Here is a 25752-nt window from a genome sequence, read left to right on the forward strand (position 1 = left end):
GGGGGGCAGAAAAGAGAGATATATAGGCTGAAGAGAGGGAAAAAAGATGGATTGAGGGGAAGTAGAAGGGAGAGTGAGCTGTGTTCAATGCAGGCGAGAGAGAGAAAACAGAGACAAGAGAGGTGTGAGAGAGTGTAAAAGAGGCTTGGCACATACAGAGAGGGGGGAGGTTGGGGCTGCTCACCCACCCACCCCTCCACCTCTTCTCTCCCTCTGGCTTTAAAAAGTGAAACAGCCCTTTGAAGAGGAAGAGAGAGGGGGGCAGTCCTGTACTCCCATCCAGCCCGGACTGTAAGGAGCATTTAGTGTGTCGAGGCTAACCCAGATACCAGACGCAGCGCAGAGCCAGGGAGCTGGCTGAAGACCTGACAGAGCGCAGGCATGAACGACATCAAGCTGGCCCTGCTGGGGAGCCAGGGGGCTGGGAAATCAGGTGAGTTTCTGCAAGTGTTTTTTTTTTATTTCAAACAGATACAGAAAAAGTACCTGTGGATCCTCAGTCAACATCTCTGCACTGTGCATGATGCTGCTTATCTGTGCTGTTGCCTGCTTTCTTCTCTGAATGAGTCAGAGGGCAGTGCAGGGTCAAATCTTAAATCTATTTTTTGATGTATAATAAATCGCTGGATGTTCAGGAAAGGGTTTCTAACGTATGTGCAGACTTTTCTACATGTGTTTGGATAAAACACAAGTTTATAAGTGAAGTAAACCTCTGTTAAATAAACAAGATTTATCAGTTCAGATGTTTTACATAACATGGGAAATAGTATTTCTTTTAAATAGGGCTTGTGCAAACAATTATTTTCATCACTGACTAATCTGCAGATTATTTTCTTGTTTAATCGATTACATTTTTTAGCTCACAAAATACTGATAAACGTCAAGTTCCCACAGTTGTGTGGGTTGAGTGTCATGCTCAGTTGTCTCTAACGAGTACAGAACCTAAAAATAATCAGTAAACAATGAGAATATTTGCCATTTTTCTAACTACAATCATCTCAACTCTACCTGACATTCACATTAGTTTATTACATTTAAAATGAAGGCCAGTGAGTCGATGTTTACACCTTTGTTTGGATGTGTGAGGGTTAGAAATATGAAATGTGGTTATTTTCAAGTCGTATCTGTAACACAGTGTCTCATAGTGAATGTGTTAAAGAAAACTAAAGACAAGCTGAACTGTTTTGTCATAATCTTAATACACTAAGGAAACGATTAATCCTGTTGTCTATGAACTGTCAGATGTGTGTCACAACTTTTCCCAGAGCCCAACGTGACGTCTTCAAACCTCGTTTTATCTGACTAAAAATCCAAAACCACACAAGTGTTCAGTCACTGTGATGTACGAGAAATAAGTTTTGCTTTGCTAACAAACTTTGAAGGTGATCAAGGCTAACAACTGGCTAAGCTGCGTGCTTTCAACCAGTAACAACCTTAAGCTCTTCTTTTCACTGGGCTTTGGTTTCGTGTTGCATAACCAGAGTAAAACTATGGCTTATTGGCTCCGTCCATTGAGGTTTAACTGAAATAATGAGATTATTTGTGCCTCCAGAGAATCCCTACCTTTGTTAAATTACAACTCATCAGTCACAGAGCTGATTTTTGAGGTTGGAAAATGCATCGTATACGTCTGTGCCCTGCTGTAGGGGATCTGAAATGCCTCACCGGTGGTTTGTTTATGTTGTAATTAACCAGATCAAGCTTTTTACCCTGGCTTTCCTTACTGCACCGACAGCTGGTGCTGCTTTTCTTCCAAACAGATCTGTATTTTGGTCTGAACAACCTCTCAAACCTCCACCAGCTTATTTCCCAAGACTTCCAGCAGTTTATGTGACCGTAGCTTAAATCTATGGAGGTCAAACACATTCCAGATTTCATTTTTTAAACTGCAGTGAAAAATGCTGCCTAGGCAGAGAGAGGGGGGGGGATTATAGGGCCCTTGTTGCTGCTTGGAGTCTTTGTTGCATATATCAGTGTTCAGTCTCTGTGGTGGTGGTTAAGGCCGAGTGGCTCTGCTGCTGTGTAAGAGCTTCATAAAACAATGGGACGTCTCCATTCTCACAGCCTGGCAGCAAAGCAGCGCTGTTACTGTGGAGATGCTGTAGCCTCTAGAGGCTGTTTGTGCGTGTGAGTGTGTGTATTTAATGTCTTTCAATTGTTGTGTTGTTTTGCTCTTTAAACACACCAGTTGGTGTGAAAAAAGGCCTGTGAAGAATTGCTACATCAAAGTTTCTAACTGTGTACAAATTACAGCATTTGCACATGCCAGAGTCCAATTATACACACAGGTGATGCTCCAGTCTTTGTTATGTCCACGTGTTGTGTTTCAGATGACGTGCAATGTGTGATTTTTGGCTTATTAGGAGGAGGTGGGTGTTGGGTAGATGGCTAGGGACTTGTGAAGTTGCACAAGCAGCAGGAGAGCCCCGGTCCAAAGCTGTAAACATTTGGCGTATGCACTGCACGCAATTTGTAAGTGTAAAGTCGTGTTATTTGTATTGAGATTGATGAGACTGGGTTGTGTGTCCCCATAGTCCAAGTATAACCGCTGTATAACCCCGCCAGAGGCCCGTGACCACCATCAGCCACAGGCTCTTCAGAGTTCAGCACTTGCTGCTTCAGGCCTTAATTGAAACTGATTGTCTGTGGGACCAGAACTGGCTCCGACAGTCAGTTTGATGTGTTGCTCTCAGTCTGGAGGCGAAGCAGAGGGGTTGGGGTGGGGTGGTGGTGGGGGGGGATATAACCACTCAGCTTGCCAAATATGCACACAGAGCTTCCAGCAAAGCCACGCAGCCTCTTTCATGTGATTCTACAGTTTCACCTCTCCAATCCCAGAGACTGCTGGCACTGTGTTGCGCCTGCGGGAGTGAATGAGGGTCATTCTCTCTCTCTCTTTCCACCCCCCACCCTCCTTCTCCAATACCACTGCCACCTGTGAGGGATGAGACTGTAACGATGCCATGATTCATTTTGTTGTTTTTCCATTTCGCCTGTTTCCTCCAGCTGTCCTTGTGCGGTTCCTGACCAGACGCTTCATCGGTGAATACGCCTCGAACACCAGTAAGTGTTTCCAGATTTGATGAAATGGTGTGTTGATGGTGTTAGCTCGGTTTCTGTGCTGGAGAACAGAGTTTATGCACAGCTACAGCCATGGATGTTGCTGTTTAGTCGCTTAGAGGTGAATAAATTGAGGAGTCATGGGCTTAAAGGAAGAGTTTTTGATTAACAGACAAAGATACCCATCTTAACTGCTCTAAATACTATTAAAATATTATTAAAATTCAATAAAACAATGACAAACATACATATATGCACATGGAATACAAGCTCCACAGATAATATTGATTTATGTGAAATCAGTGAAGGCTGTTATTGATTTTCGACTGTTTCAATCCTCATCACAGATTCCCTGTATCATAAAAGGCTGTCGATTGACGGCAGGCAGCTGAACCTGGAAGTTTTTGACCCCTGCTCTGAGGTACAGCACATCCCGATCACATCTATCTAACCCAACCAGTCAGGAGTGCATTTTTCTGCTTTTTATTAGAAAAGCAGAGCTGCAGTGAGACTCCAAACCTTCCTGTTTGGAGTTCCTTGGTTTCCTCCTACGTTTCATCAGGTGGACTGGAAATGCACTTAATGCATGGATGATCCTGAGAGGGAATAGGTTACACAAACGAAATCTGAGACTGATGGGAGTTATGTCTTTTCAAGAAAATACACTCAAGCCGTCCACATGAAAGTTAAATTTCATATTCCTGCAATTTGTGTGACTTATGATAAGTGTTGTTGCTGTTGCTAAAAATGTCAACAAATCATCAGCACTGGGAGAAAACCTGCCTCTACATACCAAGACAGGCGCTTTTATTTTTAGCTCTGTTTTTCTGTTCATCCACAGAAGCTCAAAGAGTTTTTAGGTGGAATTTTTGGAATCCGTTCAGCTGGAGTGGAAACACAATAACTTCTTGTATTGGAGCTACGAGGATTTTAACGTAATAACAATAAAATGCTGTCTGGTTTCCAGTTTGCAGGGGAAGCTGCAGTACATGCCCGTGACCTTGACTGAACCACAGTCAGGTGTTTACACTGGGACGACACGTGTACGATCCAAACGGCACTTAAAGTTGGGAATCCAGAGGGTTTATGAGAGTATCCCGAGGCGATGTACGCCAGAGGCTCTGTCTTTGAAGAAAAGAGGCCTATAACCTGTTTACCTCTCCTTCAACGAGACCAAAGAGCTGAGAGGCCTTTTACTACAGAGTTAGTATTTTATTGGAATACCCCTAGGCTGAGCAGAGAAAGAGCTGGTCATTGTCTTCGTCCGTTAAACTCACTGTAATGCCACCTTCTCGTAAGAAACACAGAGTCAATGTCCTGCCCTTCTGACCTGGACTATGTAAAGAAAGTATGGAGTCAATAAAGACAGGGATGAGTGGGTTTTTACAGAGCGGAGGCATCGCTGATCGAGGGCTCAGACATGTCCTTGGGCCTCCTGTCCTTCCTGCACTGTTTATATCTCCTCAAGGTCACTAAAACTGTCCAGAGACATATTTCCTCTGTTTAAACCTGACTCTAGTATTTTTAGCACCATCAGTCCTACCTCTGCTTCTACCTTTACAAACGGTAGCTGCACGTTTGCACTCCACCTCTATTTTCACGACCTCCACGTGCACATTTGGCACATTCACGTAGAGTTCCCACCTGCTTATGGTGTAAAGGACACTCGCTTCCAACATTTCTACGCACTGTACTGTAAAAACAAACCCTGCAGAACATAAACATATATATTGTGGATTCTGAATTTAATCTTTGTCAGCGTGACTCCGGAATAAAAGCATGTGTTTTTCTTGGCAGAGCTCGGAGGCCAGGTGTATACTGGAGGAGCCGGTGGACTGGGCAGATGGCTTCGTGGTGGTGTACAACATCAGCGACCGCACTTCCTTCATCAACGCCAAGAACATCCTGCGGCAGATTCGGGAGGCGCGCATGGACAACTGCAAAGGGTCAGAGGCAACACAATGAGGGTATTTTATTATGAAGAGAGCAGAAACTGGACCAACAAACCACTGCTTGGTCTTAGAGAGTTGAGGTGGAGATGCTCTGACACTGTAAGGGTGCATGAACTGTATCCTTTACTGAGGTTAAATCGTTTTTGCAAATATTTTCTCAATTTGCCGTCCAAGTGCAGATGGCGCTTATATATTAAGATTTTTGTTAACCAGCATAAAAAATATTTAAAATATGCTTAAAGTCAACAACAACAACAAAAAGCTTTGGTACACAGGTAGAAGAAGACAAACAAAGCCAGAGGAGGCGGCAAACTCAAGGTCAAGAAACTAATAAGGCAAAAACACTGGAGGACTAAGACGAGGAAAAGCTGGTGTTGCTGTCACAATGATCAAAGACAAACAAACAGAGGGCAGGGAGCACACAGGCTAAATACACCAGGGAGAGAGGGGGGGCAATTAGACACAGGTGCAACACATCAGGAGCAGGAAACAAACGAGGGCAGGAAGTGGGGATCAGAAACAGGAGGGAGAGGCGGGACATGGCAGTTTGAGAATTCATGAATTTATCTTCTTGAAGTTACCCTTCAATTGCAGTGAAAACATTCAAATTATGAAAAATGACGTGTCAAGATTTTAACCAGAAAAGTAATAAAATGCTAAGAGGTATTTATATTACCCAGATATTCTGTAAACACTATAGGAAAGCAGAACAAAACCGAGTATGGCTGCCCTACTTTCTTTGGAGCTGAATAGAGATCCTCATGCAGTTCTGAGTTTGAGGAATGCTGGGAGTCCTGACAGGCCCTGACAATCTGATAAATGATTCATGATGACGAGAGAGGGATTCACAGCAAAACCTATACAGGCATCAGAATTTAGTTTGCCGCAAAATGGGCCAACCACATCCATCAAGCAGCCTGTCATGTGCCAAAGCGCCCCGATATCGTGGAGGAGATGAGATTTATTTAGTTGGTGTGAATGTAGATCAGTGATCAGAGCTTGATGGAGATAGGGAGTGGAAATATTGGACTCACTTAAGCTTATGTGCTCGTAAATCAAATGCTAAAATATCTGCTTTACAGACACGAGGGGAGGGCAAGGAATGCACTTTATTTGGTGGTTTGTTGACAGTTTTGACCTGTTTTGGAAGCAGAACTTAAATAAAGGTAGTACATGAGAAGTATTTAAAGAGGCAAGAGACAACTTTTCAACCCAGATATCCAAGGTTCCACCTCCTCTTCGTCTTATCAGTCTACCCTCGACACGTCTCTGTTTCAGGGAGACGGAGGTTCCTGTGTGTCTGGTGGGGAACAAGCAGGACCTGTGCCACGCCCGGCAGGTACGCGAGGACGAGGGCCGCTGCCTGGCCCAGGAGAACCGCTGCCACTTCCAGGAGGTCTCGGCGGCCGAGAGCTACCAGGACATCGCAAACCTCTTCACGCAGCTCATCCGGCAGGTGATGGAGCACCTGAAGTACCGAGCCGACCGACGACGCTACAGCGGCTCCAAGTCCATGGCCAAACTCATCAACAACGTGTTTGGCAAGAGGAGGAAGTCGGTGTGATGGTTAACAGGGAAGTTAGCGGATAATCAGCTAGAGGGACTGGGATGTTGTGTTTATGGATCCATGTTAAAGGGAACTGACCAAGAGGTTACATACTGTGTGTTAAAACTGTTGAGTGTATACACAGTGGTTTAAGTACAGGCTAATATTGCATTACTCTGGATGAAAACTACCAAACCGTATTTACAGTAGTTAAAATTAGCCCAGTCTTAAACATCTATAGCAGTAAAATGCAATTTATGCGTCAATGCATGACTAATATTGATCCAACATCGACAGGGCCCATTTTTACTGCATAATGTGTACTTTTACTTTTGATGTTTACTGATAATACTTACACAGTTTTGCTAAAGGTGTGGCTAAAGCCTGGCACACACTAAAAGATTTTTAAAATCTTAACTGATGAAATGTGAGAGACCACACACGAATAGAGAAATAATGACAGATTTCACAGTTTTGTTATAATGTGTGATGCCCAACGAAAAGACCAACACCGGCAACCAGTCTGGACTCTCTAAACTCGAAATCTTGTGTGGTCAAACACAACTTTAGAGTAAACAAACATGGCGGACGACGATGTCTCTTGTTGTGCCGCTGTCCTCAGTCAGCTTGCTTCCTGATTGGCTATCGCTCTACACGTGACAATCCACCGAATTTTCATCGTAAATATTGAAAATGTTTAATATTTTACTCCTCGATTCCGAGGACGATCGGGGAGGGTAAAATCACTCTTAACACACCTCATACCACAGGAAAATCTGTCACGATAATCTTTAGAAGCACCAGATAATAGGGTGATGGGGGTGGGAGGGTGTTTCGGTCCGATGATCGTCTAGTGTGTTCCTCACAGGCTGAGTAATGCAAGCAGTTATGTGGTTAAGGTGTAAATTGTCCGGACCAGGTGCAACAAAGAAATGAGAAAAATGTAAATTAAGCAGCAGTCTGTATTTGCGATTCCAAAAACAAGTCTAATCAAGCACGGAAAGTGAAAGCACCTGTGTAGGTGTAGCATGGGTGTAGAAAACAAGCCAAATTTAAGTCAGCTGTGGAGGAACTATGCATAAACATGGACTAAAACCAACAAAATTCTGATTTAAATCAGGAAATATTTGATAAAACAGCGAGTTAACAAGACTAAGAGTGTAACCAAACATTCAGCATCAGCTTTCAGTGCTTAGTAGGTTTGGATATGGATGCCAAGAGTAGACACAGCTGCCTTCCAAGCATAATTTCCTCCTGGTTTATTGCTGTAGCTTTCTCACATAAAAACCCACACAAGACGGTTCATCTGTTCGTCTTGAAACACAGTCACAACATGGAGGCATGCAGGCCTGATGAGCCAGTGACAGAAATGTTCCAGCCCTGACCAACATATTTACTGAGCATTCACACAACACCTCAGTCTCCCTCATCACCGTGCTCACAGTGTGTTACTAAATGTTGGCCGACGCCGCAGCACGCTGAGTGAACATGTCGACACACCGTATACACATTTCAACGTGCTGCGTTTACGCCTTGCTTTAAGCATCTTGTTGCAGTTGTGCAACTGTACTGTTGCTGTTAAACTGCCTTTCTGTGTAGTAATATGTGGAGAATGTCTCCTCAGTTCAGTGTTGTGCAGCCTGCTGCTCTGCAGGTTTTATACTTTAAACGAGGGAAACAAACATTATATAGAGATATTTCCTATTGTTTCATAATAACGCTACTTTTTGGAAGCCATAATGTTTGTTTATAGTTGATTACCCCTGTCCCGTTGATTGTAATGTGTCATACTCATGGCTGGATTAACCTCCCAGCACATTTCAGTTTCATTACCTCCCCAGGCACCCAGAGATTGATCGATTAGTCAGCTGACAGAAAATTAATTGGCAACTGGTTTTCGACTGTTCCTTGCACAAAACAAGCTATTACAATATGTTCACTGGGGCTTCGGGGAATGCTGATGGGCCCTTTTCATTATTTTCTGACATTTTACACACTAAACAATCAATCAGTCATTATGGAAGGTGTTTGTCAGGCGTATTGATAAAGAAAATGATCGTTGGTCGCAGTCTAACAGTTATTCTGTGATAGAAAAGACATTATTTGAATTTATTCACCAGTACAATAAAGTGTGTAACCATTTCATTGTATATTATGTATATATTAATGACTAATTTGATCATTCTTGTATGTTTGTATGTGTTTGGTCTTTTCATAGAATCAGAGGAATTAAAAAATACCTTGAATGTGTACTCAAGACTTTTAACTTTACAAACAAACAAACAAACGAGCACCAACAAATTCCAATTAAGGACATGAACTCACTCGCTGCTGTTGTTCCTTTTAAATCCTGTTATTTCACCATGATGCTACACAGAAAGAATGTAGCACACATATTGTGAAAAATAAGTAAGTAAAACACGAGTGCAGTGTTTTAGGCGAATGTTCCTTTTGTAAATACTGTAAAAACATCAGCTGTTCCAGAGGAAATTAAAGTTAAACATTGCGTAATAAGATGCCTGTTTTAGTTCTTCAGACGGCCTGCTGTTTCACTTTGAGCTTAACTTTAATTACGTGATCGTGAGAGGAGGCATTAATCTAAAGCCTTCAGAAAAAAGAGGAATTTCCTGTGTGCGGCTGCTAAAAATAGCAGATTTGGAGGCAGGAGAAGCGAGAAATGCACCATTATCACAGAGAATTCTCTGGTCTCCAAAACAAAGCAACATCCCCAAAGTTTCCACTAGATGGCAGCACAGTTATCTGAACATCATAATGACGTGCTCTGTTTTTTTTCCTCCTCTATTTTTAATGATTTCCTGCTCATGGGGCCTGACCTATTACACACTCAATCAATTCAAATTACAGAGAGAAATGAAAGTGAACAATAAAATGGAAAAAAGTGAAATTGTGAAATATAGGCTTAAAGGAAAGTCAGATATACAGATGACTGACAAATGAAAGGAACATAGAGAGATGGTGAATTTCTCTTTTGGGTGACTCCTTATGACCTGTATGAAAGCATTTGCATTTGTATCTGTTCTTCCACTCATTTTTCCTTAAATTAGTCACCCACTGTAAGGATGGTATGTGGGGGAATGGTATTTTCTACAACTTTAAGGTCTCCAAAGAGAAAGTCTGTGGGATTCCTCAGGGTTCAAGAGGGATTTCTTTACTTTATGTTACCTGAAGCAGGTTAGTTACCAGTGAGGTTGGAAGACAGCGTCATAAACAGCTGCAGACAAAATGATTTTAAAAAAGTACGTGACATCCTCACCGTGCCCCAGATTGATAAAAAACAAACAATAAGTGGCATACACAAGCAGGTAAAACTGTCTTAACTCTAGGCCCACTTACTGGATTTCTTCTGCAGCTTTAAGCCACACCTCATGGCCTTCATCAGCATGTGGAATCATATTTACCCAGAATAGTTGAAAGACAGATTTTCCATTCAGACAACATGAAATCTGTAGGCGCGCTAAATACATTTCTGTATTCATGATAAAACTGTCTCCTCTGATTGCTCATCGCCTCTTTCACACATTCCAAACGGGGAATATTTGGTGAGGAGCAGACAGGAAGCACTGCAGCCTCCTCATGCTCATCATCATCATCATTATCGTCGTCACAGCACAGGTGGCGACGGAAAGCTGAATCTCTGCAGGAGTCTTTTTGGCAGAGGCAAACACTTTTCTCCGTCAAATATTATCCAGCTCCATCACGGGGTTATTTTTTGAACAGCCCTCTTAAATCCCCCGCCCTCCCCACCAGACACACATTAACGCACTCAGACGCACAGAGGCGTCCTTTAATGTGCAGCTTTATCTTGCATGTATTTTTGTTGGAAAGTTTTTCAGGCTTTTTAGTTTTTAAACTAATGATCCCTGACATTTTTAGAGAGATGCATTTCCTCTCAGTTCATGAAAGATCTCACATTTTCTCTTCTTAAAAAAAAAAACAAGCTCTATGCTACACAGGAAGTCATGCATTTTACATTTCCAGCAGCAGCAACAGCAGTTTGCTTTGAATAGAGGGGGGGGAAAAAGTCACTGTAGTCGGCAAGAGCAGCCGTAACTACCGTGGCAGAGCAGAAAAAGAAAAAGAAAAGAGCTCCACCTACAGAGACAGAGCAGGAAATCTGAGGGAAAAGGCATCAGAGTGCCACCCACTGAGTTTAACTGACAGGTAATTTCTGAGGAGAGCAGTGTAGAAATGCTCCTGGCATTAGCACTTAATAATAAGAATGTCAGGAAAACACACATTAAATAAAACAAGGAAAGTGTAAATCTGCGTTGGTGAAAAATACACTTCATATATTCTCACCTCTCTCTTCTCTTCCTCCTGTCTCCATGTTTTTTTTCCAGGGTTGCAGACAGATAGAGGAAGGACCTACAAGCGTGGCCTTGTAGCTTCAGGTCAGTGATCTTATTTGGCCCCTGCGTGGAGGAAGAATTGGTTTTGGCTCGGCCGAGGACACCCATCCGAACCGAGGGGATTGGATGCTGCTGGGACACCGCGAGAGCCAATCAGAAAGGCCATCGATCAGTTCCCCTTAATCTCACAGCTGGTGAGCACATCCCCCCCGTTCCAATCTAAAAGTCGGCAGCTTAGTCAGACTGACAGGGGATTGGATGGCCTCCAAAGACTTGAACCTCCACAGAAATGGATCCACGTTAGAGAAGGAACAGTTTGTCTGCAGCATCAGATGGTACTTCACTCACTTCTCACCATCCATTCCTGCGGCTGCAATCACGACTGCAAAAATAAACAGTAGTTAAAGCTGTTTAGTCTAGCGCTGACTGAAAATGTCATTTTCCTCAAAAATATATAAATAGAAATATCTGTTTAGTAAGACGATCATTTGTTTCAAATTCAAATCAGCTGAGGAAAAGATACAGGTGGAATTACCCGGACTGAAACATGTATTTTCCCTCTATAACATGATTTTAAATCAATCTGAACGCTGTACGACTTGCTCAAGGGGACATGTTTTTTGCCGTGTACTGTGGTCACACTGCATGAGTGCACACAGTGATTGCTTGCTGGATGTATACATATATATTATACTGTACGAGTTTGCTTCTAAAAATGAGACCCTGTTCCATGCTCGGAAAAAATCTGATGCATCCTCTGAGAGAAGAGCCACAGAAACAAAATTCAGAGTTTAGTTTTTGTTGGATTTGCTGTTGTGAGCCCCTTAATTAAAAATCAAACATTTCTGACGAGCAACATCTGGATCATCTGGTTTTATTAAACACTGATTGAATGTAAGGCTGATTTTCTTTTTTCCTTTTTAATGGATGAACTGCAGAAGGAATCATGTGTTATATGAATTGTCTGTGGTCGACTCAGTGTCCTGCAGTCTCTTGTTACATTAAATATCATGTCCTGCTGTCTGAGCTCTGAGTACTGACCGGGATTTGAGAAAATGTTGGGATCTTCTTGCAGTTACGCTGCCAAAACTCTGCAAATGAGGTGAATCTGATGAAGCAGTGGACATCCCAGCGAGGCCGTCTGAGGCTCTGCTGAATCAGGGCATCCATGTAACGTGCTGAAGTGGAATAAGGAAGAAAAATACATATGATTCAAAGCTATAGTTATAATATTAACATCCACCAACACACCAGGAAGACATCCACGTTAGTCTTTTAATGGGCTACTTTTGTTTATCTTTAAGATTTATCCTCTATATTTCACCCTGAGTGTAATTATTATTGTTTTATGCACACACTTATACACACACATTTCACTGTACTTATTGAATCTGTGTCAAATAAACATAAATAACCTAATACGTCGCTCAGATTTCAGAGTAAACAATGTCTAGCTATTACAGGACAAATAATCTCTCTTCGTTTGTCGTCTCTGCAAACTGGGCCTTTCTGACCTCTTGGGTCCTTGAGCTGGTGTCCGCTTAGCTTGCTCAATAACCCATCCATGGGGGCGTGACTAATAAATTTAATAATGGCTGTAACCTTGTCACGCTTCTGTCGACTGACTCACAGGAACACCTAAAGGGAACAAAGCCGATGATTGTAATTATTAGTTGAAGTGAACTGTGAGAAAAATCTACTGATCGTCTTTGTGAAAGTTGCACATGCTAGTTAATGGAACAAAAGTGGTGGTTAATCAGTGGTGTTTTTAATCCTGTAATCCTTCTAATGATAAGTAATCATTCCAATGTTCAAGTTTTGGAAATATCATTCACAATGAAACTGTTGCAGAAGCAGAGGTGGCGATAATATCACCACAAATGTAGGCATTTTACAGCCTCGTAGAATCTTCAGAGGCTCTGGCTCATCCAGATAAAGAAGGTGTGAAGAAGCCAAACTACATTTACAATGTGTTCCAGTCCTGGAAAGGTTTGTGCTTGCACAACTGTATTTAAAATTGTCTTGCCAAGTTTCAGGCTGACAGATCAAAGACATCCCCTTCAAGTGCAGCAGGCTGCATCTGCAGCAGAGGAACGCTGCCCAAAAATGTCATAAAAAGTGCCAAAGATGCTTTCCAGAATATGATCCATGAAAAGGACTATATAGTGCTGTATATGTGGCAGGTTTCTGAACTTTAGGAAAAGGCGATTTATGAGGATTTACATTGTTTCCATGAGCTATTTAAGGCTTTCATGACTCTATATACATATATGTAAAGACAGGTGAGTGATGATATATGAGATATTTGAGATTAGGCTATTTGAAATGTTATTTTACTGCAGGTAATTGGAAGGAGTAGGAGTCTTGACCGGACAGTTGGTCCCCTGCAGTCATGTCCTTTCTTATCTTTCACAGTTTTTCTGACAAACAGCATCGGACACAAGTTCATCTTTAGTGTCTTTCAGTTAATACGAATGGTATCGAACAATAAAACCACGACAGGTGTTGTTGATGTAGATAATGATCACAGGAGTTCTGCATTAAAATAGAGAAGCACCCGTAATGTATGCTCTGCCATTGTTCAGACATTTTTTTTACTCTGAAATACATGAATAAAACTTGACTTCCCCTAATTGAGAGCCGTAACCCATCTGGTTACAATCGTACAACATGTCCTCAAGCACAACGATACCTAATGATATAAGCCAGTAGCATCGGCATTACACAGTTGCACAGCTGTCCAGTACAACCAGAGCAGCTCCAGCTCCAAGCTGTTTGGAGCTAAAGGCGTTAATATAACCACATCTTTAGGCTAAAGTGTTTAAACGGTGAAAAAATAAAGTAGGAGAGAAGTTTAAACCCTGCAAACGTTCTCTCCTCCACACACCTGAACAACCTGGACTGTCGTTTTTTAAATTCAAGCACTTCAGCTGGATTATAAATAGTGCTACATCAACTTAAAGATGTGCATAAAAACCAAAACAAACATGGCGTCACTGTCTGGATCTCCATATTTCATCTTTTGTTTTTCATAAATCAGTGCTGCACCAGTGAAGAGCTTGTGGTCAAATCTCCTGGTGTTACAGTGTAACAGTGTTAGAAGCCTCACATTAACCAGAGTCTGTTGTAATTAAACACAGATTAACTGCATATAGTGTGAGGGTGTTGCTTCCGTTTCTTCCTCAGATTTTCCCACCCAGTTTAGGGATTGGAACAAACAACCTTGACACCCCCCCCCAGTGGTCCAACCTCCCGGGAGTTCAGGTGCAGCTCTATCATCATTAGCTGAGCTTGACGCATTAAGCATGTTGCTTGTAAAGCTTGTAGGACGATTCAGTTGTGAATATCAGACTTTGTTTATCTCTGGATCCTTTTAATGCCACTCTGCCCATAACTTAAAAAAAAAAATCTAATTTAAAAGAGTGAAATTAATTCATTAAATTTAGTTTAGGTTAAGGTTCCTCTGATTTGATCCTTATCTGCAGATACTTTTCACATCACTGCAGCATTATGAGACATATCTTGTTTCCTGTCAGTTAACGGACAAAGAAGAATAATCTGAGCTCGACGGTTCATTATTGACCATGGTAACAGCAGGTGATAAAACGGCCTCAACTCAGGGTCCAATTACTCAGATAGTGTGGAGCTTTTGGCTCCTCAGCTCCCAATGACAATGTTAACACACCAGTGTTAAGCAGGCATAATGTTTACAATGTTTAGCATCTTAGTTTAGCGTCTTAGCATGCTAACATTCGCTATTTATCAGCCCTAAACACAAACTATACTAAGGCTGATGGGAATCTCATTACTTATGCGTCTATGTGGTCGTAAATCAAATTAAAATCTTTATCTGCTGGTGGCGCTGGATGACAAGTCAGGGGCTCAACAAAGTCAGCAGGATTAATCCTCTTGGGATCATGAATATTAGTATGAAATTTCATGGAAAATCGCACAACAGTCGTTGAGATATTGAGACAAGATCTAATTAAGACAAGTGTTAGAAGGTCATGGAAGTGTAAAGTGGATGTAAAGTGGTGGAAAAATGGCTCTAAAGTCGGATTTTCCTTTTGTTCTGACGAGAAACAGCAGGCTGTGGTTTCATATGCAAAAACCGGCCACAAATTGCAGCAGTTTTTCTCTTATTCCCTCCTCTGAATTCAACTGTTACTGTATGAACCGTGCTCCCCGTGACCCGGCCTCTCATGGCATTATGTCTGACAAACAGCCCTTCCACAAAACATCTTCTAAATTTGTCCCTGCCCTTTTCACACTGAGGACACGACGGCAAGGCAAGCCGCAGCAGATGGCCAAAAAGGCTTCCTATTTTCACAGACTGCTAATTAGAGCCCTAACCACAGCTCACCTTTAATGTCAGCCACAGACTGCTTTTAGCGCAATTAGTCTAATGGGGTCTGGGCCTGTGAATAGCCTGTAATGTTTAGTGCGGGCCAGCCGTTGCATTGGAGTTGATGTATGTCAAAATAAAGGACAAGAGGGGTCTAATGCACGGCAGATCCATTTATCACCGCAGCCCCATGGAGGACGAGACTGTAACCATGATTACCCAGAGAAACTATTTAATTAGATGCATTAATAATTGAGCTAATTAGCTCCCATGTGTCTGGCAAATGAAGAGGGAACCTGGTGCTTCACTTGCACCTCATCAGCTGATTAATTAGTCTGTTGATCGTTAGCTGTCTTGACGGTCTATATATGCGATCAGATGAGAAGGCGGATAATGAGGGAATAGTCGGTCGATGGTGCTGGTTAATTAGTGTGACCTGATCCAGGGGCCATGTTAGAACAGTTGTTTATGCCACAACTTCTAATGAGGAGGATTTAGGGCCGGATGATGCATTTGGAGGCAGGCTCCAGTGTTGTTTATGGACTGGGGTCAGCACTGGCCTTGAAAAAAACCCCCACCCCCCCAATGAAAATCACTATAATGCTCCGATAATCTATCTACAGGGACTAATAATGCCTCTGTGGGGCTCAATATCAACTTTAAATAATGATCTTTCCATACTTTGTGGTGTTTTTATTCCTAAATCTTCAATATAGTGACTTATACCAGCTCTGGGACTCAACATTGAGTTCTAAGGTTATTTAGATTTCATCTGTATTCTTATGAAGCCTTGCAGTGTGTGGTAGGATCTATTAATAAGTATAGTATATAACTTTAGAGCTATTTTTAGCTGGATTATATATATATATATATCTAATATTAAGAACTTGTGGTGTGATTTTATCTTATTCTTAAAGACCTGTGGCGTAATCTGTCTGCTAAAGATTCCTCTGGTATTCCCACAAGTACCTGCGGTATGATACACATGAATACAGAGTTTATTGTGACTTATAACTGCTTTATTCCAAAGCTACGATGATTATTTGATTATTTTGTTGATTAGTTAACAGTTTCAGTGAATCTTCCAGCAAAAACATCAAAGATTATCTCGTTCCAGCTCCTCATTTGTGAGGATTTCCTGCTCTTCTTGTCCTAACTGAGGTCGTCTGAGGGCTCCAGCTTCTTAAATGTGAATATTTTCCTCTTTTTTCTAATCTTGATATTAAAGTTGATTAATTATCGTTGGGTTTTGGATTGTTGGCATGTGAAGACATTACCTTCACTCTAAGGAAATTATAATGGATTGTTTTTAATCATTTCACGGACCAATGCACTAATCAATTACTTCAATACAGTAGAAAATGCTGTAGACTGTTACTGAGTTAATTGCGATATTAAAGCGACTGTATTCATCTTACAATATTGACCTGTGATAAAGTTGAATATATTGGTGCCACTTTCTGATAATAAACGGTTTATAAACTGTAAATAATGGCTTTAATAATTATCAATGAGTAATTTAGTCTTAATCCATCAGTGGTAGAATGTGAAAAACTTGGTATTTATCCTTTTAAATAGTAATAATGCACTTAAACGTGTTGGTAATCCATTAATAAATGTTAATTAAGTTGTTTAATGGTCCACATCCTGTGCTGCGCTTTTACAGAAGATAAATTATCACACATATTGATCAGTCATTTTACATAGTACATGCTGGACATCTGATGATTTATAACTGCACATTTACATTTTTATCTTATCTTTGTCTGTTTATGGTTTCTGGCCGTTACTTTACCTCTTCTATCTCTATTCTTTATATCAGTTTTGTGAGAAGTGCTGAACAAACAAACTATGATTATTAGGCTGTGCAGTCCGCTCAGCATCGGTGCAGACAACCCAAACATTTCTCTTATTAAAGGCTGATTACAAACCATTAGTAAATTATTCATAAACCATTAATGAAACCAGTATTACAACTTTTAAACTCCATAAAAGACGCCTTATTCTCACCCTCATCGCAGCTACTTTTACTATTTTAATTGGGGAAAAAAAACACATAAGCACACAAATAAAGGATGAGCACTGTGAATATGTGTCACACGCGTGCGTAGGGCGCGTGCGCGCGCGGGAAAAGGCGCTGCATCTGCCGTGCTGAAAAGCCACAGCTTTGACTACAGGGCGCCCTGGAGATAATTGGTGTCCTTGGAGTTGAATAAGCTCATTCTAAAACACCTCAGGCCCGAGCTGTCCTGGTGTGTGACTGTCTATTGAATAATTGATTCAGAGAGGGAGGAGGGCGGTTACTATCAGATCTGAGCATAATGACTTTATATAATTAGCACGCAGCGCTGAAAAAACCATTTGACTGTGGGAGTTTTTTGCGGAGAGAGAGAGAGAGGGAGAGAGAGGGAGAGGGAGGGAGGAAGAGAGGGAGCTGTGTGGAGGCTCAGTCTGTGCAGAGGAGCTCATTTGAAGGGAACAGCCGCAGCCTGTGCAGATACAGAAATGCTTATGCACTGACATCAGCTGAGATAAAGCGCAGCCACTCTAGATTTGAGGACACCTCTCCTGCCGGCAAGGTGACACCCGGAGACGCTGTTTTCCTCCAGCCTCGGGCTATTTTTACGCACACAAAGCGACTCTGTTTCTGGTTTTTTTTTCCTTTTGGGGGTTTCTTCGGGGACTGTGAGGAGTGCAGCTGGAGTTTGAGCGACTCCGGCTCGATACTGTTCATTTAGTCAAAGCCTCTCTGTGTTTATTATCGCTCTCCGTGGTGTTATCTTGTGCACAGGGGAAGAAGAGGCGATAATTCTCCTGTTGTTGGATCGCTGTCGTTTTCCAGAAGGATGGTGTTGGACAAGGAGGAGAGTGAGTACGGAGATATTCCGTTTTCAGTGGCCACTTTATTAGGAACACCTGTACAATCTAATGTGATCACTTTTACGCACAGTTTTTGTTGACACTGTCATAGAGGTGTTAATTAAAATCCACGTATTAACACAGATCTCATAGTTAGTGCTGGTGTTGTACTGGACTGCATTATATTCTGAGGTGTTAACAGCCGATTCTGCCCAGCTCATATGTAAATAGGGAGGACACAACATTGTAAACACCTCCCAGTATAATGTAGTTAATTAGATTTTAAGCAAAAACGGCTCATAAACATTGTACAGGTAGAATCTGTGACAGAGACTGTGCAGGTGTTCCTAATAAAGTGGCCACTCAGTGAATATGTGTATGTTCTACTATATTTTGACTTTAAGGAAGACAGAAGAAAAAGGTTTTGAGGGCTGGGAAGTTTGTGTGAAACTGTGCAACCAGAAATAAATGAAAAGAAAAGCTGCAGAGAACAGCTGCTCGCACAATTTTCACATTTTATTAAGATTAATGATGAGATATATACTCTTTGCTGCTTCTTCCTAACAGAAAATCACCATTTGGTTCTTATAGGAACATGAAGTTTTGGGCTAAATGTGCCTGCTAATGAATTTATAGTGCTTTTTGCAAATGAAACCACATTATTTTTGCTGTTGTTGTTGCATTTAAGGTGACCTAACTGGTTATATTTGGTTATAATTCACTGGTATTTACTACCTGTTGGACCGTCTCCTGCCAGGTGTGTCTCTCGTGTCCCTCCAGTCCAGGGAGAAGCCGAGGGGCTGCGCCGGCTGCAACGGGAAGATCCGAGACCGCTTCATGCTGCAGGCTCTGGACAGGTACTGGCACGAGGACTGCCTGAAGTGCGCCTGCTGTGACTGCCACCTGGGCCGGATGGGCTCCACCCTCTACACCCGGGCCAATCTCATCCTCTGCCGCAGAGACTACCTGAGGTAACCCCTGACCCCATCTGCAAGTGCATCAAGAGGGTATAGAAAATTACTGAGTGCATCATGCAGCTTCAAAACAAATCATTTTGCAGTAAACAAATAATGGTAAAGTAGATACAGGAAAAGATGAAAAGAGCTCGCTGAAGCAGACTGAGGATCCAGGTAAAAGCAAATAATCTGATAATGTAGGTTATCAAAGACCCTCAGTGGAAATTGAAATGTTCTGGGAGATGTACAAATACACTAATGCACGTGCCATTACAGCACAAAACAATAAAGCAACAGCTCTTTGTTCAAATATAGATTTCTAGACGACAGCACAGACAAACTGTACAAAATCGCAAAAATAATCAACTGTTCTCAGATGTTTTCACAATAAACTTGGAGAAACCTCACGGCAGAAGCGACATGTTTCTTAGAAATACTACAAAACAGCTCAATAAAAAATCCTTTGAGTCCAAAGCATATTTTACCCATGTTTGGTTGTGCTGCTCGAGTCTGTTTTGACTCATTTTTGAATTAAAGTCGTTAGTTGACAAGTATTTTTCTAACTTCTGTAGTTCTTGAAAATAGTTTATTCTCTGCAGGGACATGTGGTCGGCTGCTGGGTCTGTGTATTAAACAGCACAATGTTACATTCATAAATAATTGAACTAGTCTGAAGGTGAGGAGCTAAAGAAAGTTGATAACAAAAGCAACAGTCAGCAGCGAGCTTACACAGTCTGGACTAAAAGTTAACCATTATTAGTGTACAGTAACAGGATAAGCAGACTGTTGACCTTTCAGCATGTTCCAAGTATTTGTTAAAGGTCTTTAACAAAGCCAGAGCAGTGCAGCATGAGGTTTATGATTGCCTTAACCTTTTTAATGAACCTTTACGCCAGATTTTCTTATTTATAATGTGAAAGGAGAAAGTGAATAAAATGAGGTTGGTATGGAGCAACTGAAGAAACAGACAGAAACATGTTTGGGAATAGTTCAGCATTTTTGGACACAAGCTTACAGAGTTAGATGAGAAGAAGATAATTAGTACCACTCATATCTGTGGAGTTAAGATGTAGCTGGAGCCAGTAGCTGGCTAGCTTAGCTTAGCATAAAGACTGGAAGTGGAGGGAAACAGCTAGCCTGGCTGTCGAATCTGTAGTTACCTGACAACTGCTCCCTGCTGTGAATAAACTGTCACATAAAACTGCAAACAGTTGTTTTTTACACTTTGTGCAGATTAAACAACACAAAAAGTGTTAATTATGAGCTTTAGAGGTGCTAATAGGTGGATTTTGTTACCTCTGGCAGAGCCAGGCTAGTCTCCTTGTGCTAAGCTAACCACTCGGTTCCAGCTAGATAATTAGTGTCATCAGTTGAAATAGTGAATAAACTATTGCTTCAAGTCAAGGAAACCCCATCGTGAAGCTTGTAGCTATCTGCCATGTGAAAGGACAGGAAGTTATAGCACTTAACACACTTTGAAACACGTCAAACACTCTTTATGAACCCTTCAGATCAAAATAAATGTTTGTAGATTGTTTGAACAGCTCCTTTATAAAAGTGAGGTTATTCACCTCATCACCTGACCTTTCTGTGACTGTGATGCAATATACACTGAATATACTGAGTAAGTATGTTTTAAATATACTTAGATTTTAAACAGGTTTCCACCTTAACGATCTTTCGGACCATGAATCTTGATGACACCGCTTATATACAAACCTAAATCTGGCTCAAACAGCTCCTCTGAGAGTTATATACCCCTCATTCTCTAGCCTGGAATAACGACGTCTGGTGTCAGGTCAGCAGGAGAACTCCTGATATCTCAGCCACATTGCTGAACTCATGTGTTAGTCTCATGTACAATCCAGCTGGATTTGGTTGGAGCTAAGTCTCTCATTAGCTGCGCTGCACTTAAGAGACCAAAACCCCTTTTGACAGTTAAATTGGCTAGATTGCCTCCTGTTTTCCTCATCATCGTGAGGGTGCAGACCAAAAGCCTTTGAAGAGCGGGATTAAAACCATGTGATTTCTTTTAATTGGACCATTAGTAGAGAATTAGCATTGAGCTTCGCAGCCTCGTTAAGAGAGAGGGAAAAAACCCACCAGGTGCCTGTTCAGGACTCAGGCTCGTTAGATCAGAACATTCTGTTAATTAGGACTTCGCTTTTGTTCCCGTGTTGGTCACTAGTTCGATGACGTTTTTCATTTGTCGTCCGAGGCTCTGGGATACACATGCCCTCCCTCCTTCAGTCGTTTTTCATACTGGTTCCTCCCAAGCCTCCTTTTCTATTTGGCCTCTAATGGAATATGGAAATCAGCCGCGGCCACTTACCCTCATGTGTGTCAGCCTCTCAGGGAGCCAGTTTGTTCGTTCTTTTAGAGGTGAATGAGAGGTGAAGCAATCTGCAGCTGGTCAGCACTGAGTCACTGAGAATTAAAAACAACACCGGGTTTGTTCTCAGGTAGTTTGAGGACAAAGTTCAAATGCTGTCACATAAATTGCTAGTTTCAGAAAAGCGTAATAAATTGACTCTCAAGTTCTTACCTGTAAAGTCAGAGTAATGTCCTGGGAGGCAGAAAACATTCATCTGGTTCTTAAAGTAAAGTGACATTTTCATATGAATCGTGACATTTTCATCAGCGAATCTCCATTTTGCTGCTCTTTCAGCAGCAGATATAATGAAATAGTGATCCAAGTTATATTCAGTTTATGGAAGATTTAATATTTGATCTTCTGCACACTCAGGAGCAACATTTCTTTTTTCTTTTTTCTTTTGGGAATAAACTGAAAAGAAACTGCAGCAAAACATCCTATTGTTACACCATGTACGCATTCATACATTATTTAAAGATGACAAACTGCTAATGATATGATGATATTATAATGTTATTGTACAGTTAAATGATAATTAAGTTTTTAATTTACACATAGTTTGGTCTCACAAGATAAGAAAACATGGGAATCTTATTAATCTTAAGGGAAATAAGCTTAATTTACATAGTGCAAAAAATATACACATAATATTCTGTATATATACTGTACACTGTGTTCATACATATTAAATTAAAATAGTAACAAAGTCTGCTGTAATGCTTAACATTAAAACACAGCCTTATTTTTTGCATTCGCTGATTATTTTATTCATGATTTTGCCCATATTTACAATAATGTCATATACAGAAGTGAGAAAATATTAGTATCCAGCTACTTTTAATGAACTAAAGTGATTAATTTAGGGTTAACACAGGTTTTTATTTACATGGTGGTGGTTGGAAATTTTAGCTAGGAGGCTGATGTTTACGTTTTTTCCAGCTGTTCAATAAGATCTGAACACTGCATTAGTTTGCATGCAGTGCAGTTCATGCACTGATGAACTCTAAGACCTCCTTCATTTCATAACAGTTTTTTTTCCTCCTCAGCTCTTGGATGAAATGTGTCATAAGTGCGTCCAGACTACAGGTCTGCTTGTCGCCCTCTCTCCCTCCTCAGGCTCTTCGGGGTGACGGGGAACTGTGCAGCCTGCAGTAAGATGATCCCTGCCTTTGAGATGGTGATGAGAGCCAGAGACAACGTGTACCATTTAGACTGCTTCGCTTGTCAGCTCTGCCGCCAGAGGTAAGATTAGGGGAGCAATTAGCCAGGGAGATCAAATTCAGTTGACTTGTCATGGAGGTGTATCAGAGAGCTCACTGGTCATCACGAGCGTAGCATTGTAATCAGAACGTGATGAAATTTTCTGCACAGTTTAAAACCTCGAGGGGTTAAAGGTTTGTATATACCTCGGATGGTTAATCAGGGAGCAATCACGCAAGATTAATTTTCTGATTATCATAGCAGTGGATGTATTCTGAAAATATGCCTGAAATGCTCCACTGGGACCTCATGATTCACTTCAGCTCCAGCAAAGAACGGAGACCCAGTTCCATATTTTTATTCCTCTCTGCAGATTTTGCGTGGGAGACAAGTTTTTCCTCAAGAACAACATGATCCTGTGCCAGCTGGACTATGAAGGAGGCCATCTTAATGGCAGCACCGAGAGGCAGCCTCAATAAGAGGTAATATTCTGATGACGATAAATTACAGGCCCAGACAGCTGCTCTGACAGTTTGAACTAAACCATGCGCTGAGATATCTGGAAGGTATACAAGTGAACTCACAAGCTCATCCCAAATATGACCATATGTAGACATGAGACTTTAGACCAGAGGCTGATGACATTGGAAGGAGAATCCATGCCAAGATATGTTGTAGCACATTATCTTTGAAAAACTCTGCATTACGTGACATTTAGCATGGATGTGTACGCATATGTTCAGTTTTAGGGCAGTTTATGAAAACAGATTGCTTGTGAATACCGTAAGCACATATTAAACGGGCTGAGAGCCAGATGTGTCTCATACATTACTGCATTAAATTGAACCCTGTCCCCAAAGTCCCAACAAAACCCCCTCAGTGAATGTCTAATAATTAACCTTCAACTCGGAAAACCAGACTACTTGTTGGTGCGGTTGCCAACTCTATGACCCATGAGCCTTCAGTTTGAAATGATTTAAAACTTACATAATTTTAAAGCATACTTTAACTTGTATGTTTAAAGCTGCACCATATTTTAAATATGCTTGCTCGAGTATTAGCACTTTGTTTTTAGCCCGTTTCAGCACTGCGAGTTAAAAAAATCTAACATTTAGCTGCTCAATAATCAGATATTTTTCTAGGAGTTGGTGCAGAACAAAAACACGACTCCTAATGAATGATAATGCAACATGTTTGCTGGATGAGTAAAGAGACAACTTTCTGCCAATGTGTTATCTGCAGCAGCTTTATATGGCAATGATGTCAGATGTTTGTGTTTTTCAGCTTGCTTAGACTTTCCTCAGCAAGTGGCTGAGAAAATGAGTAAGGCAACTTTAAAGTAACTCGCAGCTCGTACGTCACAGAGAATCATGAAATGCAGGCTGAACGCCAATAACTTTTTTCTTTTTACATTTTAAATTCATTAACAACAGAAAAACCCCTGCATCATTTTACTACCCAGCATCAGAGGAGACTGATAAGTCTGAAAGGTGAAACCTTCAACCCCCCAAAAAGGTTAATATTTCACTACAGAAAAGACATCACACAAAGAATACAGTCAGAGAACGACACATTTATCTTTGCCCAATGAAAGTTTGGACATGGCACTTTCTCTGCCAACAGGAAACAATGAACCAGGAGCTTGAAGCTGAACTCCATAAGGTTTTTAGATTGATATAAAGTATTATCATCATTATTGTGAACATGGATGCACACACTCTCTAGTTTCTGGTACTGATTAATTGCTGGGTTTACAGAGAAAAGCTGTAAATCATTACAGAAGCAATTAGACAAAACAGCTTAAAGGCCCTTTTCTGTTGTTACGTCACCACTGCACTTCATCTTCACTTAAAAAGGAAACATATGTTCTTGCTACCTGGTTCTTAAATGTCATATTTACTGACTGCCAACAACGCTGCTGTAGTTTCAACACAACAAAAGCAGAGGATTGTTTGGAGTGAAATCCAAGCTTATCAACATCACATCCCAAGGTGGAGTGTTGTCATGTGCGTGATTTAACTAGAATCACATTTTTTAAACTGTTACAACATGTGAAGCTGCCTGCAGGTTTAAAAGGAGTCTCTCTCTCTAAAGCTTCAAACAGCAGACGAATAAATCCTGTGGGAGCACAGGCACTTCCCTTTTTGAGCCTCTTGATGGGTGTGTGAGCAGTGGTCCACTGTGAGGGCAGATTGTTGGGAGGAAGGTTGAAAGCAAGTGCAGCAAATACCACAGACGCCACAGTTATGAAGGTTTCAGGGTTTGCTCCGGGTTCAAAAACATTCCCTGAAGCCACCAGCAGACCAGCCTATCATTATAATACTAACTGTACAACTACAGTTCATAAAATACACAACACCGCACTGGACACTCGATGGACTCTGGAAGTGGAGAGCTTTTTACTTTTGGTTGATTTCAAAGTCTTCCAGAGTTCATGCTTTAACCTTTCAGAGATTGTTTTTCAAAATAAAAGTCTTGAGGATACGTGAGGACGTGAGATTTTAGTTGATTTTACTTTTAACCGAGGTGAGAAATTAGGTATACTTAATACACGTGTGGTCAGATGTTTGTTCGCTTTATATTTTGTTTGGAGTATTTTAAAATGGGAGTCTACTTTAGAAATGTGGCTCCAACACTGTAATTTTGATAAAATGGCTGCAGTGAAGGCTCTTTGGCTTCCAGATGCTGTAACTCTTTACAACTGTTCTCTCAAGACCCAAATAGCCTGTTGATGTTGGATTTTTTCATGGATTTATTTAAACTTCAAAAACTTTACATAAATGTGACCACAGTATGTGTGTGTTTGTCTTGGTTCTCATCCTACCTGAATTATGTATAAATACCTTATATTACCTTTCACTAAAAATCTGGATAGTCAGTTAGATAAAGTATTTTTCTTTGCCTGAACATTTCTTCTGTTGAGCGCACATATCTCCTGCAGATAATACAACTTTTTTCTGTTGATGCCAGCTTATTTCTCTCTAACTCTAAATACAGAAAATAGGTGAACTTAAAAGACAAAGCACAAAATTAAATAATATGAATTTTATGCAAATTTTCATTTTAGATAAGTAATAGTTTGACTGGGAA

The 25752-nt window shown here is 41.1% G+C and overlaps 2 protein-coding genes and 1 long non-coding RNA gene across 4 annotated transcripts in view; 2 read left to right on the top strand and 1 right to left on the bottom strand.

Moving 5' to 3' along the window:
• LOC108894923 (ras-related and estrogen-regulated growth inhibitor-like protein) lies at nt 1–8810 on the top strand. Its single transcript, XM_018693561.2, has 5 exons — nt 1–433; nt 3007–3063; nt 3408–3481; nt 4858–5006; nt 6291–8810. The coding sequence occupies exons 1-5, from the start codon at nt 382–384 to the stop codon at nt 6574–6576; spliced, it is 618 nt and encodes a 205-aa protein (XP_018549077.1). The 5' UTR covers nt 1–381; the 3' UTR covers nt 6577–8810.
• Nucleotides 4866–18998, bottom strand: LOC108894927 (uncharacterized). Its single transcript, XR_001962890.2, has 4 exons — nt 18868–18998; nt 11970–12106; nt 10879–11310; nt 4866–4997 (listed from the first exon to the last, which is right to left on the bottom strand). It is a non-coding gene; the product is annotated as an uncharacterized LOC108894927 (long non-coding RNA).
• LOC108894925 (rhombotin-1) overlaps nt 17686–25752 on the top strand; it is a 10750-nt gene continuing 2683 nt past the window's right edge. Inside the window, exons 1-5 of one of the 2 annotated variants that reach the window (XM_018693563.2) lie at nt 17686–17852; nt 18065–18141; nt 18890–19103; nt 22579–22704; nt 23036–23144. In XM_018693563.2, the coding sequence (XP_018549079.1) occupies nt 18120–18141; nt 18890–19103; nt 22579–22704; nt 23036–23141 (468 nt within the window). In that variant the 5' untranslated portion in view covers nt 17686–17852; nt 18065–18119 and the 3' untranslated portion in view covers nt 23142–23144. Of the gene's footprint in view, nt 18142–18889; nt 19104–22578; nt 22705–23035; nt 23145–25752 lie in introns of both variants that reach the window. The other variant, XM_018693562.2, reaches the window with a different exon arrangement.

This window comes from Lates calcarifer, linkage group LG10 (assembly GCF_001640805.2).
Source record: "Lates calcarifer isolate ASB-BC8 linkage group LG10, TLL_Latcal_v3, whole genome shotgun sequence".
NCBI classification, from domain to species: Eukaryota; Metazoa; Chordata; class Actinopteri; family Centropomidae; genus Lates; species Lates calcarifer.